Source organism: Typopeltis vanoorti, chromosome 12, assembly GCF_054136105.1.
Source record: "Typopeltis vanoorti isolate ZY-2024b chromosome 12, IOZ_Tvanoo_1.0, whole genome shotgun sequence".
Classification (NCBI taxonomy): domain Eukaryota; kingdom Metazoa; phylum Arthropoda; class Arachnida; order Uropygi; family Thelyphonidae; genus Typopeltis; species Typopeltis vanoorti.
The window spans coordinates 32,110,295-32,125,512 of NC_143560.1; the positions used below are offsets into that span (position 1 = coordinate 32,110,295).

The 15,218-nt window shown below is 35.2% G+C and overlaps 1 protein-coding gene across 1 annotated transcript in view; it reads left to right on the top strand.

Moving 5' to 3' along the window:
- The window catches only part of LOC150100666 (sodium/potassium/calcium exchanger 2-like), a 129,321-nt gene that overhangs the window by 61,301 nt on the left and 52,802 nt on the right, over positions 1 to 15,218 (top strand). Inside the window, exon 2 of the mRNA XM_090401852.1 lies at positions 12,330 to 12,432. Within this exon, the coding sequence (XP_090257978.1) occupies positions 12,330 to 12,432 (103 nt within the window). The remainder of the gene's footprint in view (positions 1 to 12,329; positions 12,433 to 15,218) is intronic.

The window sequence follows — 15,218 nt, forward strand, 5'->3', positions numbered from 1 at the left end:
AGGTATATGTGGCAATGTATCTATAGTGATGCAGGGCGTATGATTCTTGGGTTGTGTATTATCAACATCTGTGTTTTGGTGCCGATGATTAGAATTGCGTTCTGGTGGAAGTATGTTGTGATTTCGTTTAGGTCTTGTTGTGCTTTGCAGAGAGCTGTGTTAATGTCTGTGTGGATTGCTAGTAGTGCAGTGTCATCTGCGTATTGAAATATTTGACTTCTTATGGATATGTTATGAATATCGTTAATGTATATGTTGAATAGAGTGGGTGATAATATGGCACCTTGAGGTACAGTGTGTTTTACTTGTATACTCCGACTGTGACATGTACCTATTTTTGTTACTTGTGTTCTGTTCGAGAGGTAGTTCTTGAACCATGTATGAAGTTTTCCTCTTATACTTATTGAGTATAGTTTGGTAAGTAGTATGTCATGTTCAAGTGTGTCAAATGCTTTGGTTAGGTCCAGCAGTATAAGGACGGCGTACTTGTTTTTGTCGAGAGTTTTGTTTATTGTGTCGGCGATGTCTTCTAATAAAGGTATGGTGCTTTTTGTTTTCTGAAAGCCGTATTGGTTGTGTGAGTTGACGTACTTCTGGAAATAGTTTTGTAGTCTGGTGTCTGTTCTTTTTCTTAGAATTTTTGAGATGACTAGTTGGGTAGTTATTGGTCTGTAATTCTGAGTATCGTTTCTTTTGCCGTGTTTGTATATTGGCATAATTACTGCAGTTTTTAGTTGTGGAATAATGCCTGTTTCGAACATTATGTTCACGAGATTCAAAAGTATTGGATTTATTTCTTCAAAGTGTGTTATGAGGTCTGTGAGTGTTATTTTGTCTATTCCTGGAGTGGTCTTTGGTTTCAGTTGTAGGAGTGCTTCTTTCAGCTCCTGTTTTGTTACGGGTGGAAAATACATCGTTTGTTGTTGACTTTGTGTCGGTAGTTTTTTGTTGATCGTTGGTAGTTTGTCTTTTTTGAGTTGCATGATATTGTTTGTGAAAGCATAGTTGAATGAGTCTGCTAGTTCTTCTTGGTTTGTGTCTGACCGAAGCATTTTGCAATAAAATCTAGTTCGGAAGTTTTCTTTTTTCGAGTTACTAATTCGTTGAGTATAGCCCATGTTTGCTTAATGTTGTCGTTATATTCCATGAATTTTTGGAAATAGTAGCGTCTTTGTGCCCCACGAATTTTTGTTGTTAGTTTATTTCTTGTGCTTTTGTATAAGGTTTGTAAATGTGTGTTACTGGGTGACTTTTTAAGTTTTCTCCATAGATTTTCTTTACAGTAATAGTATTTAGTATGTCCCCATTTATCCATGGATTGTTGTCTATTTGTCGCTTCGTTTGTGTAGGTTTTGTTGTTTTTTTTTGTATATTTCTGAGAACTTTTGTTGAAAATTCTCGTATAATGTTACAGGATCGTTTATTTTAACTAGGGAGTTCCAGTCCGTATTTTTTTACTTGGTTATCGACAATGCTCTTTAGTATGATCGAGTTTTGTCGACTTTTGTGGTGGTGGGAGGGGTAGGGGTAGGAAACGTAATAAAACGAAGTTGAGACAAAGTAGTGATCGGCAATTTTTACGTTAATTACTGGTAATGTATATGGATGGATGGGAGCCTGTATGTTGATATGATCAATGCATGATTGTGTTAGTGAGTTATTGAGTATTTCTTCTCTTGTTGGGGAGTTAATGGTAGGGTTTATGTTGTACTGACTTAGTATATCAAGATATGTGTTAGTGGTTGAAGAAGCGTGGTCTAGAGTATTTATGTTAATATCTCCTATTAGGATGAACCTGTGTGTTGTACGCGGTTCGATGCCGCTTAGCCATGTTTCTAACTCGTGAAGAAAACTGAGTGGATTATTATCTGGGGTTCTGTATATTGTGTTTATTGTGTATTTGAGACTATTGTGGCTATTTGTGAGTTCCAAAATTAATGTTTCCGCATGTTCGAAGTGACTTTGTTTATCTGTCACATTGTATTTTTCTTTGATAAATATCACGATGCCACGTCCTCTTTTGTTTGGTCTACATGAGTTGTAGGTTTGATAATTATTTATGTTGTATGCGTAAATTTCTCTGTCGTTTATTGCAACTTCGGTCAGTATTAGCGCATCTATGTTTATCATGGTATAATTGAGCTGTGCTATCAATGTAAGCCAGTGTTTTTTTTATGCTTCTTATGTTTGTGTGTATGATAGTGAAGTTGGTGTTGGTGGAAATGTTGTCTGACCATTTCTTCAAAGAGTCAAAGACCTTGAAGTTTATGTTGTCTGACTGGATATGTTCGCCTATGTTTGAGATCTCCATTATATAGTTTTTAAATGAGTTCTAATCTTGCCTTATTCTTAAGGATTTGAAAAGTTAGTGTTTTATATTGGTAGGCTGTGTAAGTCGGATTCACTTGTAATTATGTATACTCGAGTGTTTTCATTCTTTCTCAAAAATATCTAGGAATTCTTTGTCCACTTGTAGTTTTTATCTGTTTTTGTCTTCCTTGCTTGGTATAGAATTTTTTTGAAATATGTAGTCCAGTGTTCTGTTATATAGATTGGTGTTGGGAGTTTCTCATCAGTTAGGATCGTTGTTGTCGGCCTTGTTTTCTTGCTTGCTGTAAGAATGGAGTCTCTCTTATTTCTGTTGGTAAAACGAGCGATGATTGGTGGCGATCTCTCTTTATTTTTTTGGGCCACGGTTGATATAGGTGATATCTGTGGTTGAGATTTGAATTCCAACTTTGCTGCTGATCAGTTGCATTATGTTGCTTAAGTCTTCTGTATTTTCTTTCGTTATTCTCTCAATTTGAAGTTCTTTTTTTCTTTCTTTTTGTAGCATGTGTTCCATTTGACATTTGAGTGTGTTTACTTTCCGTAATTCTTGATTTTCGCGTTGGAGTGTTTCTTGCGTTTCTATCGCTACCGTTAATTTCGTCTTTATTTCTCGCAAGGTTCCTAACATTTTTTCAGAGGTCTCGTTATTGAACTGTATGTAATGCTCATACTCCTCGAATTTTTTGTTAATTTGTTCCATGTGTGCATTTAATAAGTCTTTCACCATGAGTTTAAATGAATCAAAGTTATCTATAATTTTAGGATACGGAAGCGGCTTACCTTGATGTGCGTCGTTACTTTTCTTTGGTGTCTGGTCTTTGTTCTTCGTTTTCTCACGGCACTGTTGACATCGCCATTCGGTCCGTTTCACGGCTCCTTTTGCTTTCCACGTACTTTCTGAGATTTCTGAACAGTGGAAGTGTTGTGTTTTGTTACATCCGGAACAAGGCGGCCCGTCCCCTTCATCGCTTAATGGTTTATTGCATTTGTTACAGCTCATTTTGTTTGAACTTCGCTGTCGCGGTGACCTTTAGCCTTTCTTCCCGTTAGCGACTATAGTGCGACTTTTAAAATGGCGACGTCCTTTGTTCTTCGTTGGCTGGTGACTGCGGTACACTCTATGGACTTCCAACACTGAAAATTTGAATCTTACTTATCCGATTTTGGTAATTTGAACGTATAATAATAATAATAATAATAATAATAATAATAATAATAATAATAATAATAATAATAATAATAATAATAATAATAATAATAGTTTTTAAACAATTATTTATTCAATTTTCGTAATTCATACATACATGCATATGCACATACAAATACTTGTTATATTCATAATGCTATATAAAAACTATCATCGTTATCATCATCACGCATACATATTACGCGTGATGATGATAATATATTTTTGTTAGCATATTTGGTCACTATAGGGATTAAACATATAATTTCTGATGTATTTATTTTTTATAAATTTATATTTGACTGAGAAATTTTTATTGATCAGTCGATTTAAACTGTTACCACATTGCATTTTGTTCAAAGAGTTCAATATTCAGTGCTAAGTGAATAACAATGATATTAATAACAAGTATGATAATAGTGATTATTATGAGGATTAGTTTATTAAGTCGTTGACTTCGAAGGTATAGGGTTGGCCTTTATGAAGAGAGTGGGATTAGCATACGTTATCTGTATTGTTTAGTACATGTAGGCTTTGGATGCTGAAGTGATTTTTGAAGTGCAAATACAGTAAATGTTATCTGCTATGTTAACTGTCTTGATATATCTTCCATATTTCGTGTTTTAGGGTTCTTGTAATTATCTATGTGTTTTAACTTTTATAGTAGGTTGTCGAGTAGTGTAGGTATGAGATGTCATCTCAATGACGAACCATATGAACTGCTGAAGGGTCTAGGTGTGTAAAGAGTTGTTGTGAGTCGTGTTATGCGATATGTTTCTCTGTTGTCACGATAGGTATTGTTGAAGTAGAGGTGAAGTTATTAAGTGTTTCGGGCTTTTAACGCTCAGGATTTTGTGTATAGCCATAAGGGGTTCGGTTGTGGCTGGTGTATATGGTCTCCAAAGCACTGTTGAAATAAGTATATAATGTTCTCATTTCATTAGATGGCTGTTTGATGTGTTTGTGTAGACTACTACGCAAACTTCGTGGTCATTCGCAAATACCCTGATACATGAGATGTTTTCTACATTAGATGGAATCATGTCTTTTATTTGGAAGAGCGATGATGCAGAGTTTAGTATATGTTTTGTCCATTTAAAGTGGCAGTCTATGTAAAGGCCAAGGTATGTATTTCGCATGTGTCACGAGTGTACTTTTGGGACAGTGGCAGCTGTTCTTCTTGTTAATGCAATGGATGTGTGACAGTGTAGCGCGAGTGATGCAGAGCACATGATTCCTTGGTTCTGTGTAATATCTGCGTTTTAGTGTTGTTCATTATAACTGATTTTGGTAGAAGTAAGCTTTGATTTCATTTAGGTCTTGTTGTGCTTTGAAAAGAGCGGTGTTGATGTTTTGTGGACTGCTAGTAGTCCGGTGTCGTCTGTGTATTGATATGTTTGACTTCTTGTCAAATGTGTCAAATCAATATAATAATAATAATCCATAAAGTAATTTTGAGATGAGTATTCATTTATACTTATGCATACTTCATAAATGTTTTTAATCCACTAAGTTTTGATCAATAAACAAACACATGCTACCTCTTCTCTTTTATATTCGTTCAATATATAATTATGAAAAGCGATACTTTTTTCTATGCGGCAAAGATGCGGTCCTTTTTTTTCAAAATACGCTATGTAAACATGTCATTGAATTATTCAAGTAATCACATCGCAGTAGGTTCCTCGACCCTGTCAGCAGATGATAAGTAGTCTCCGATACCATAAATAATTGTTGACATTTTTGTCTGAATTGGCACGCCACTCTGTGATCTATTAAAGCAAGGCGTAGAGTTTTTCCAATATCTACATATACCTTAAATTATAACTTTAATCAATCACATCCGGTTTTTGATGAATCCATTAAATCACGAAAAGCTTATAAAGATTTATCACTTAGACGTAATCGAATTCAGTTAAAAGAAAACCATATATCTTTTACTGCCATATCATAAAGAGAAAACATTACAATCATACCAAGTCCACCAACCAAAGCATCTGTATTAACCATCATACGTGTCTTCACCTAATCGCTTTAGTCCTTGGTGTCCTCTATTAATTAATTACTGAGCATTATTAAATATGAAATATTATTATTTTTACTTTACTTTCTTTCATTACATTTAATGCTTCCACGTGTAATTATTAAATCGAATTTGCTACAAAATTAAAACTCAAACAATCAGATAAGTAGGGAACATTTTATGTATCATGAAGTGAAGTTGAACTTCAATACTGATGAAAATGGGAACCCTTTAAAAAATGCATTCATTTTTTACCTTAAATGATAACCATGAATGAACTTAAATTAGTGATACTTAATTTTATTTTTAAACATCAAAATTGAATTTCGGTTGTAAATATAATTTATCTAGGTTTGTATGACGCTACTCATGAACAAAGTACGAAGGAGATGGCATATCGCACTTAATTTTGTGACAACGACTTGCTTCTCGAAAAAATTAATGACAAAAAAATTATATAGTTTAACAGGGAATTTCAATTAAATAGTTGAGATTCATTTACTAACATATATTTTGTTTACCGTAGATTTGGAATTATTTTTAATTATTTTATTGTCTCCTAAACGTTATTCACTGAACGGAAGAAGACATTACTGACTTTGTAGCATATTTTTGAGAATTTTGGCATTCTCTGTACAAAGCACAATCTTACCGAGATTATTTCAGAGAGAAAATCTACTTCAGAGCCAATCTTGCTGGGAGAAAATATGGATTATGAATGAAACTTACGCAGAGGATACGGATGTGCATTTGGGGGAGAAAAGGATGTCCATGGCGGCAGTGTAATGTAAGGAATAATAAAACTTAGCAAATTTAAAAATGAGAGAAATGTAAAACATCATGCATATGTTTCGCGATGAAGATATTAATAATCAACAGCTAATCAAAGCATGAGGGAGGAAAGCATAATCTCAGAACTCGATCTATTTTTTATTCCATGATATTTATGAGACAAAATACATCAATAGTTTCGAACAGTATACCATTGTTATTCACATTTATTCACTTTAAAATACTTTAAGTTATTACATTTGAAAAATTACGCATCACTCAAAATATTTCGTATGGTTTTAAATTGCAACTGTCATTTAAACCAGAAAATATAATTTCTTCGTAGATTGTTTTCATGTTTATGTCAACCCCCCTCCCCTCACGCGCGCGCGCGCCCACACACACACACACACACACGCGCACACATACACAAAGGAGAGGTTGCAAAATCCATATCACATCAGTAGCGTACGTGAGTATTAATACTGGAGAAAGAACCTTGATGATATGTTTCAAGAAACAGCGTGAAGTTAATCTTTTAAAAAATAGTATTCAAGAGGGGAAGTTCCTTTTGAAGTTCACATGAGTGTCCCATCCCTCATTGAGAATGGGAAGATCACTGTTTAAGGCATTGATAATGAAAGACCTTGAAGATTGGGATGATTCTGCACTATAAGCAAACGACGGGAGTGCAATACAGCATCATGAATCGGATTTTGGATCTATGAGAGAAGGTCATTTATATATAGCACGAAGAACGGGTATACGAAAGTACAGGGTCCTGGGATACTCTGATGCTAGTGGAGAAATCTGAAAAGAGTACATTACCAGAGAGGAAACTGCTACCCAAATATCAGAATTTGGAGAGTCATAAAACCAACAACGAAATGCTACAAAATACATTAAGGAAATTTGGAATTAGACCAGATCGAAAAGTCGAAATTCTAGGTTTGGGATTATGCGGTATCAAATCAGATCTGATAAATGCTAACGTACTGCCCTTGTGATGAAATGTCATGAGATTCGGATAATTGAGGGGGATAATTGTTATTGATACAGCCAGTTGAAGTTTTGAAAGAAATAACACTACAGATTTACATGTCTGCAAATGCTGGTATAGTCCGACCACAAAAGCGAGAGCTGTCGTTGGCAGACTGCCAAGAAGAGTCAATTTCATTGAATGGAAGAAAGAAATAAGGCGATGTACAAATTGGTCACCAACACGCTAAATCACGTGCTTTATACGTAAAATTTTCCAACTGTTATACAAGCTAAATAGTTACAATTTTAAACACTACATTGATCATAAAAGAGAAGTTAATTTTCCGACGCGTAATAATAATAAACACTCATCCCACAATAAGGATGGATTACCCTATTATAGGAATGGATTCTCTTTCTTTTGACATGCGCAGAAGTGTCGAAGGGTCTCGTATCTATGGGCATACTATAGTGGTGGCGATGGTAGTTATTCATTTTGCTATGAAGGTAACTAATGTTAAAAAAGTTTGAGCGGATTCTTTTTTTTTTTTGGACACAGATTTTATTGCGTTTTGTTTTTGTTGAGTTTCAGCTCTACATATTGATTAAAGGGAAGCCAATCTTAAGTGAATATTTTATTAACAATAGCCATAATATAGTAATCTCATCGTTGAAGCGATGCTTTACTGTTCTATTTCGAAGATGTGGATAGGAAAAAATACATTTAAAGAAAGAAAAACGTGCTATGAGGAAGAGAGAGGAGAATTCATTACAAAAAAACTTCCACATCCCAATCTCAAAGAGAGTGAACAGCTGCTATCCGATCATCTTAAAACTCTCATCTGAAAAACACCACGTTCGGGAGAAGTCTTTTAAAGAAATCACAGTGTGAAATAGGTTACCGGATGATACTCTTTCCCCTTAACGCTCAAACGATCCGTCCGCAATGTCTTAACGAGCTGCACAATTAGAACTAAGTGCTGCTCCACTTGCAACCAATGAGCAATCCCCAAGAGCAAACAACACTATTTAGTTGAGAACCTGCCAAGTTTATTGCTGCTTTTCCAGCACGAATTCCAAACAAGAGAACACACATAGCATTACGTAAGTAAACTGTAGAGACTTGCGACCTAACGTATAGGATAATGTGCTTGCAAGTCGACCAATACAGTAGATAATATAAAACTTTATATGGGAATCTCAGTGGTGCATCTTATACAGGGTGTTCGGGATAAATTTGACAGTTTCGTAAGGAAAAAGAAAATCTTCTTTGTATCTATTAAATTTAATGAATTGACAAAAAAACATTACAGGCAGAGTTAATTACAATACTATCAACAAGATTTACTCAAAATAACCACCATTAGCATCGATCACAGCTTCAATTCTGCTTCGGAACCTCGAACAAGCTGATGCTACAGTCTCCCTGGGAAGGGCCGCAAAAACTGTTTTAATTTTATCCATTAACTGGGCTTTTGTATTACTGGAAGTGCGATTGGGGTCTTTTTCAACTGCGCCCCATACAAAATAATCCATGGGGTTAAGGTCTGGGGAGTTTGGAGGCCAAACATTTGGACTGGTGAAGTCGTAGAAATTTTCAGACAACCATTTTTGACTTTTCCCAGAGGTGTGGCAAGGGGCCGAATCCTGCTGCCATACATACGGCCTACCATTGGCTACCCTTGTTATCCAGGGCTTGACTACAGTTAGCAACTCCACGAACAAAGCCCGAATTCCAATGCCAGGGTTCTTCAACACCTGTTCCTGCAGATTTGCGAGGAATTCTGCTGTACGAACGCAATCAGATCGTCTGCTAGGGATCTTTCTTCTTGCTACATCCTCGTAGTCACCATTGCAAGTCTCTAATTCATGCCTGATTGTTTTTACTGTATTCAGGGAGCACTGGGCAGCAGTCGTAATATCCTTATTTTGATGGCGGGCACGAATCATCATGATACAAGTTATTCTCTTCCATGATTCAGGTGGGTTCCAGCTATCCATCCTTTCTGACATCTTGTATATGAATGAAGAAGGGTCCAAACTTTTAAATGAAGAGAAGTGTGTGTTAATACATGTAACTTACGGAAAAATATAATTAATTATAAATATGTCAAATTTATCCCGAACACCCTGTATAACGTTTATATATAAGGTATTCCACGAATCATCTTGTTTACGACCAATTATAATTATCCATTGCATCCCTGTAAATCAGGAATAACAATATTATGCTGCCTTAGTATAAAGTTCTGCCAAAAGCTATTTGGTTTTGCAAACATTGTTCGTAATAAAACACAGTGTTTTCACTACCACTTTCTCTTTCTCTACGTTATAAAATGGACTTTATCGACCGTTTAAAGTCATCAAATCGTAGATCCAATCTTCTTTCAAGAAGGTATGTCGTAATCTTTTCATAACAAACTTAAGATTTTTTTTTGTCTCAATAAATCGAGAATAATTTCCTTCATTCGACTTTTCTTTTATCCCTGCAATCTTCAGTCAACTCATTACTTCTCCTGCATCTTTCTTCGTATTAGATAGCTCAGCGACCTTGGCATTTAAAATCTTATTCTGCGATCTGTAAAAATGGGACAATAATAATGAGAAAACGTATTCTGATGTCAGATAGGTGATTTTTCTCTTACAGGGGCTGCAAATAGAAAAACAAATAAAAGCTCTCTCTCTCTCTCTCTCTCTCTCTCTCTCGTTGTGTGTGTGTGTGTGTGTGTGTGTGTGTGTGTGTGTGTGTGTGTGTGTGTGTGTGTGTGTGTGTGTGTGTGTGTGTGTGTGTGTGTGTGTGTGTGTGTGTGTGTGTGTGTGTGTGTGTGTGTGTGTGTGTGTGTGTGTGTGTGTGTGTGTGTGTGTGTGTGTGTGTGTGTGTGTGTGCAGATATCTGTTTTGAACAATTCAATACTGTATTTAGACATTTGTTTTTATCAACTATAATACTATACTCCGACTATTGTTTTGGACAATTGGAATACTACATTCAGACCAGACTATTATTTTGAATCAATGGAATACTACATCCGACACTCCTTGAAACAAGTAAGCAATGTAAGCAACCAAAAATGTAATAGAGCACCATACACATCTTGAAACTTATTATGATAACTTACCAGTAATCAACTGATATTGGTTGATAGAGTATATTTGCTAAGATAATGTTTAAGCGCTCAGGAAAAAGAGGTTTAGGTGGAAACACTTCTTCACGGTGATATTACATTGGGCTTAATCCTGTAGGTAGTTTGAACGTAGTAGATCATTCTATAAAATTTTCTAAAATCAATACCTCTAAAGTGAGTTTAGAAAGGTGTTCGAAATTTCTCACTACTGACCTTGTACTGCATTAGCATCATGGTTATAAATGCATTAAATTTATCACACACAAAGCTAGCTTTGGAGACCCACTAAAATTAACATAAAATGCACTGTTTTGCAGCGCATGGTGCATTCAATAATTACGTTTCTTCCTTACTGAATACAGATCGCATACGTGCTACGAAAACATGATATGGTTTTCAACGATAAAATTCATGTAGCGCATTTAGCTCTTCGACACGCATATAAATCATATTTTTTATCTTGTTTTCTTAAGAAAAATATGAAGTACCAAATCAGAAAGATGACTGACAGCTCTATGTACGTCTCGTAATTCACGTTCTTACAAATTCTTCCCAGAATAATATTTTAAAATTCACTATATTTAATTATTTACTAAATTTATTTTAAAGGTCAATGAACAGTCATACTACTTCTTCAAAATGGGATTTTATTCTTTTGTAATATTATTAACAGTTATTCTCCTTGGTACTGCAGTATACGCGCAATATCATTTTTTGGCCGAGAACTTTTCAGACCACCCTCGTATTACAATATATTACAATATATTACGCTTTTCGTTATTAATTTCAATATATATATATATATATATATATATATATATATATATATATATATATATATATATATATATATATATATATATATATATATATATATATATATATATATATATATATATATATATATATACACTCCACTTATCGATAAATTATTGCAAACATCAAAGGGACGAATGTATCATTGCACATAATAAAGGATAGTGAAATGCAATTTCACTATCCTTTATTATGTGCAACATTTGCCCAGCATGTATATCATCCTCAATGTCAGCTTTCTTTCAGTATACTAACACACCAAATGGAGTATGTACGAGTAATATCTCAGAATTGTTTTGTTCACATATTGACTTCTAATCATTGCCAAAGCCGGGCAATGATCTACGAAGCATCAATGACAAGAACGGTCTACCCTTCAACAAGATTTCTCAGTAAGATGTACTTAAGGGTAATCTTTTAATATGAATCTTATACAAGAAGAGGATGCGCAACCTATAGCACATCAGTACAGTGAATAGGAACGTATTAAACTCGTATATACAACAGTTTGCATGGTTGGACTATTTTCAGAAATTCAACCACATAACATTAGTATTTCTCTTGTTAGCAAGCGCTTGGTCATATTAATAAGTTATAGGGAGAGTTCTCTAAGTGTACCAGACATCTGGTATGTGTTTGCCAACCTTTCCATAAAGGGGGCTGCATTGGATGTTTTGTTTAGACACTTTCGTAGGACCACGGTCTTATCACATTTTAAATTGCATATTTTTCTGTTTTATCAGAATAGAATACGGATGTTAAATCTCTCTCTCTCTCTCTCTCACACACACACACACACACACACACACACAAATTAATTAGCTTGGGGTCCAGCTATCTCCATCACGATACTGCTTTGTATTTAGCTATTATGCAATATTTTTATTCTCCTCAAGCAAATGTTGATCTTTATCGTATTGCAGTTATCCGTTTATTTGTATAAAATCCTTAATTAGTTAATGACCAGACTATTTATGAAAAGTGTGCTAATATTTCATGCATAAAGCATAAAAACGCTAGATTGTTTTATTATGTAAATGCTTAGCTAGTATACACACCTAATTAAATACTGTTTTGTTATTCTGGTTACTTATAGATGGCTAAAAGGAGGATGAGTACTCCAATGCTGCACGCTGGAAGCAAATTCCGCCATGGCCTACTCCAGCTGATGATCCACACAATCGATCCACTCCACGATGGTAAATGTAATGATACCACCAATTTTTTTCTCTTCAGTTTGAACTCACCTTTTCTGTTAAACAATAAGCATATGAATTGTGTGAGCGCGTGCATGCGATTATTCGAATATTCCCGCATCCATGCATTATTTCGATTACATCATTTGCAAGGAATAAATATTCATTGCATCAAAGGGAATACTAAGATGGTAAGCTGTTTTCTCTGATGCATTTCAACTAGAAGATGTTATACATTAGTACAGTAATTAATGGAACTATTCTCTTGTGAGATTCAAAAGGCTTTGTCGGGAAACATTATGAGAACGCGACCTTTAATGTTGTGTTTCGAAATTTGTGATGCAAAGGCATAAATGGTGACATTTGCGAATTCGAAGACTTACTGTAAATATAATGCATTGAATATTAAGTTTTAGACTGTCCCTCACCATTTAATGAATACATGTGGGTGTTTACCTCTCCCTTGTCAGTAATGTTCGATAGGTTATCTTTCCCTAAGGATGAAATGTGGCTTCATAAATGAAACTAATCCTGTTCGTAAATATTAGAGACTTTTCTGAAACCTGTGTCACAGTGGATTCATAGAAATTAACTGTCGTTATATGTAATAGACACTTGTATTTATCTTAAACTTGGAGTAAAGTAAAATCATTTGAATAAGCGTATGGTGAACAGAGTTAGAAAAATTATCTTCTAGACAATCTGTGGGACTCTACACAACGTTTGGTGCTCATCTTACAGGCATTAAGTCATACTAAATGCTGATATACACGCTCTGTCCAAAAAAGAAACCGAACTTTTCGAAAATAGAAGAAACTAGAGGCGCCACCTGTTGTATCGTATTGTTGTCGAAAGCGACAACCTTCATTAGGGTTGTTTCAACTGTTTATGACATTTGTTTCATTAGAAGCCGAGTTATAGTGCCAAGAGTGACAATGTGTTTTGACGAACCGTCGGTCGTCACGATGTTCATGCCTTTACGCGACGAATTCTCGCTATCAATCGCTTCAAAACTTCGAAATAAAATTCGTTTGACTAGTTTCGACTCGTTCGAGATAAGACCGTTTGACCAAGCGGAACGAATTCTTTGTGGAGAATGCCCTTGGAATCCTAGAAACGAATCAGCATTGTCTTTACTTTTGACTTCTCCAAGCGACTTTTTTTCGGATGCCCCTCTTCTGGTGGTCTCCACTCATACTCAACACATTTCGTTACCAGTAACGATCGTTTCAAGGAAGTTTCAGTCCTTACGAGCGGCTTTAATGAGGTCCTTGCAGTGTTCAATTCGATACATTTTTTGGTCGTCGGTCAACTTGTGGGTAACAAATCGCGAATTCAATTTACGAAGGAGCAAACTCTCGATCAAAACGTTGTACACAGTTGATTTTGGAATCCGCAATTCATCTTCAATCAATCGCAGGGACGATTTCGGATTTTCTTTGATGAAATCATGCACTTTTTGGATGTTAACTTCACTCAGTCCAGTTTTTGGACGGCCCGGCTTTTCGTCATCCTCAAGCGTTTCACGACCACTTTGAAATCGCTTAAACCACTCGTAAACTTGAGTACGGGATAAGCATTCATCACCGTATGATTTTTGAAGCATTTGATGCGTTTCGGTAAAATTTACTAAGATTAACACAAAAATCAATCGCAGCTCTGTTTGAAACTCATTTTCCGACTGTTCGTCAAAACACACTGTCACTATTGGCATTATAACTTGGCTTCTAATGAAACAAATATCATAAATAGTTGACACAACACTAACGAAGGTTGACGCTTTCGACAACAAAAAGATACAACAGGTTGCTCCACTAGTTTCTTCCATTTTCTAAACGTTCGGTTTCTTTTTGGATAGAGGGTGTAAACCTGAATAGATAAAAAGTCTGTTAACAGACTCATATAAAAATTTGCAATGTTGACGAACTGTCATCTCTGAAGTTTTGGTGAAACATTGAATTCCAGTAGTTATTGCTTTATTATTTCATTTAAAATTTGATCTGGAAACTCAACAACTATATAAAATGACTCTCACATGACTTTTTGGGTCATGTGACAGCTACCATAGCGCAGTCGGAAGAATGTCCACTAGTTGGAAAACCTATTGCACCTTAGTGTTCGACAGTGGGAACATGCTCAACGGATTTTCATCCAATAAACAAAGCTGTCTTTTACACAGAGAAGGAATGGTTTTTAGCTAGCAAAACAGATCAGTCTGTCTAAAAAGGTGACAACCAACACAAACTAGGAGGCACTTCCGAGTGGTCTAGAATAAGCAACTATAATTACATCTGCCTTTTTAATTATCGTGATATTTTTAATTTCTATGCTTCATTTCCTTGGTTTGGATCATTGTTTTTAGTATTCTGATTGAAACATTTGCACGAAACGTATATCTGAAGCAATTCGTATTGGTATTAGATTATTTATTCCCCATTTTGCTTTGCATTTTCGTCCCATATCTGAGCTTCCGTATTTCAGTAAGTGCACGAGGGCTGTATAGAAGAAAAACCAAGTATATTTTAATTTGCTTTCATCAAATCTTCTTTCTATTTATACTAAGGAGTAAATTAGTTGCAAGATGATCTTCACATCCAGAATTGATTTCGAAAGGACAATAAAAAGTAGAAACTTGCTTCATGTCCAAATGGCAGTCACCCTTTCTGATCCTTTTTCAAAGCTTAGTTGTAACTTTTGTCACCTTTCTTCTACACAATCTTTGCAATCAAAGAGTTGTAATTTTTTATTATCTATTCTCCCTTCATTACTTTTTCCAGGGATTTTTTCTC